Genomic DNA, 2425 nt, shown 5'->3' with positions numbered 1-2425 from the left:
TAAGTTAATTTAACAACAAGATATAATGAAAGTAGATGGTTCTTTAAATACTTTTTTCTTCCCAAGAAAAAAATCAACTAGCAATAGAATGAATGCTAAGAGCTTCCCAAATAAAGTAAGATAGGAGACTAAGCCATTCCTCCCAGCTAGAATTGCTAGGCTGATCTGGGCATAGGAAGTAGGTAACACCAGAGAACCCCAAAGGAGACACTAGACTGAGCTGCATTTTATGCACCTATATGTAAATCCAAGAGTGCAAGTGTAAGAACTTCTGGACTACTGTAGACCTGCTGCATCTCCTATCAAATCTAAACAGGTCATGGTCAGCAACGAAAGAGAGGCTGCACAACCACATTGCCTCATCTGCTGAATCACTTGTGAACATGGCATATGATGGAAACCATGGATAAGAAAAGGCAGGGCCCACTCTCACAAAGACCCCAACTGCCTGTTCCTTAGGTAGCTCTTCCTGCCCTGGTCACTAGCCCAAGGACTGAGCCCAAACAGAAAGCAGAGTAAACCAGGGAGGTGACATCTGAGATGAGTTAACAACAAATGGGTTCATCCTGAATCATCTAAGGTAAATGAATATTATTTCCTATAAACCTGCATATTTAATTTGAACTTGTAAAATTTGGCTGAAAAATAACTATTTTACTGATGTTATCCCTTTTAGGAGACAGTGACCAATCCTATCAGGTTCTAGTCATCTCAGTTCTCCAGCACTGACCAGCCCACCAAGGAACCTGGAAGGTTGCCTAGGTGTTTTTACTGAGGACTTATGTCCAGCTTAAGAGTGAAAGCTGCCTCTATCCACTATAACTCTCATGGTAACTACTATGCCAACCCTAATAGTTAAGAAATTCAGTCAACATACTTTAAATTAATTAAAGTAAACAAATATTTTACAGAGACACTTTTCTTACTTTTAAAGGGCTTTCTCACATATTACATCACTGTATTGCGCTGCGCTGTATGTCGGAGCAAAACGGTAAGAAGTAAAGTAGGTAAGCTGAAGAAAGCTTGGAAAATATAAGGGGTGGTTCTGGAAGCAGAGACCAGTGCTCATCCGCAGCAACTGTCTGTTTTGCTCTCATTGCTGTGCCCAATTAGAGAAGCTAGAAAAGAATAGTTCTTTGCAAAGATAGCAACTCTACCTCTACCCACGAGAACAATCTAATCCCACATAGCTTTTCTAGGCTGACCCTCTTAACCTCATCTGTAAAGTTAGAACCACATAATGCAATTCAGTAGCTATTAGTAACATGTAATTTTTAATTTAAATTAATTAAAATTTAAAATTCAGTTCTTTAGTCACACCAGTCTCATTTCAAGTGTTTTATAGCCACATATGGCTAGTAGCTACCCTATTAGGACAATAAAACATATCCAACATCACACACACAAAAGAATCATTGGACTGCATTGCCTCAAACTAACTGCAGCCAGGTTCTGGAGTTGGTATACCAAGTCTATGCAATGCCAAGGACGTTTCTGTTTCCATGATCCACAGGAAGCTTTGGAGCCACATAGCATGTTCCCATTCATTGTAAAGATGCTTACAAACTAATTTTCAAACACCCATGAAGCTTCTGCATAAGTTATTACTGAGTAATTACAGATAATAAAAATTAAAATTAAAAAGTGTACACATGCTAGTTTATATATATATTCAAGTAAAATGAGATCTCTAATTAAATTTTAAGAAGAGGAAAAAACATACTTCTTTTGGAAAAACATTCTGACTTTAACTTTTCTTCTTGTGTTTCAGTTGCCAACTCCCAGGAGATACACTGAGATGACTCAGTGTCCCACACACATCGGATGCCAGGTCCTGCTGCTAGACAAGCAGCTTCACTCTGGTGTGCTTCACACCGTTCTGAGGTGAATACTAGGATGTCACTGAGGAGGAGACTATTGAAACCACCAAATACATACATGGTGCTAAAAGAAAAAAGAGAGAGCATTTTACTGAACCCTTAATAAACAAAGGCATGATACACAGTCTTCATACAAATCTTACATATCAAAAGTCCTGTAAGAAATTATTTTTCAAGATCTCAGAAAACATTCTTATACCCTTCCTTCCCAAATTCCAACCTTTCATCCCGGCCTGTCCTACCCAGAATAGTTCCAATTATCCACCTCTTCATTACAGAACTATATTAAAAAGTTCTCATGATAACCTGATGACCAAGATTCTCTGGAATATTTTAGTGTCAGGATAAGCTAATGTCTTTTAAAATTAACCATAATTCTGCATCTACATGTTTTTAACATGTTTTTAAATATTAAAAATAAATATGTACAATTTTAAAAGGATAGATGAAGCCTAATTAAAACCATGTAATGAAAACATAAACCAATAAGAAACAGATAAAAGTGTACATGCAAATTTAGTACACAGTTAAAGTGGCATCTTAAG

At 37.1% G+C, this 2425-nt stretch overlaps 1 protein-coding gene across 1 annotated transcript in view; it reads right to left on the bottom strand.

Moving 5' to 3' along the window:
• Nucleotides 1-2425, bottom strand: part of ATRN (attractin) — a 147745-nt gene that overhangs the window by 64848 nt on the left and 80472 nt on the right. Inside the window, exon 12 of the mRNA XM_023536675.1 lies at nt 1725-1944. Coding sequence (XP_023392443.1) covers nt 1725-1944 — 220 coding nt within the window. The remainder of the gene's footprint in view (nt 1-1724; nt 1945-2425) is intronic.

This window comes from Pteropus vampyrus, unplaced genomic scaffold (genome assembly GCF_000151845.1).
Source record: "Pteropus vampyrus isolate Shadow unplaced genomic scaffold, Pvam_2.0 Scaffold7, whole genome shotgun sequence".
In the NCBI taxonomy this organism is placed as follows: Eukaryota; Metazoa; Chordata; class Mammalia; order Chiroptera; family Pteropodidae; genus Pteropus; species Pteropus vampyrus.
Note: the sequence above shows the minus strand (reverse complement) of the source record. Positions and strands in the feature narration are given on the sequence as shown.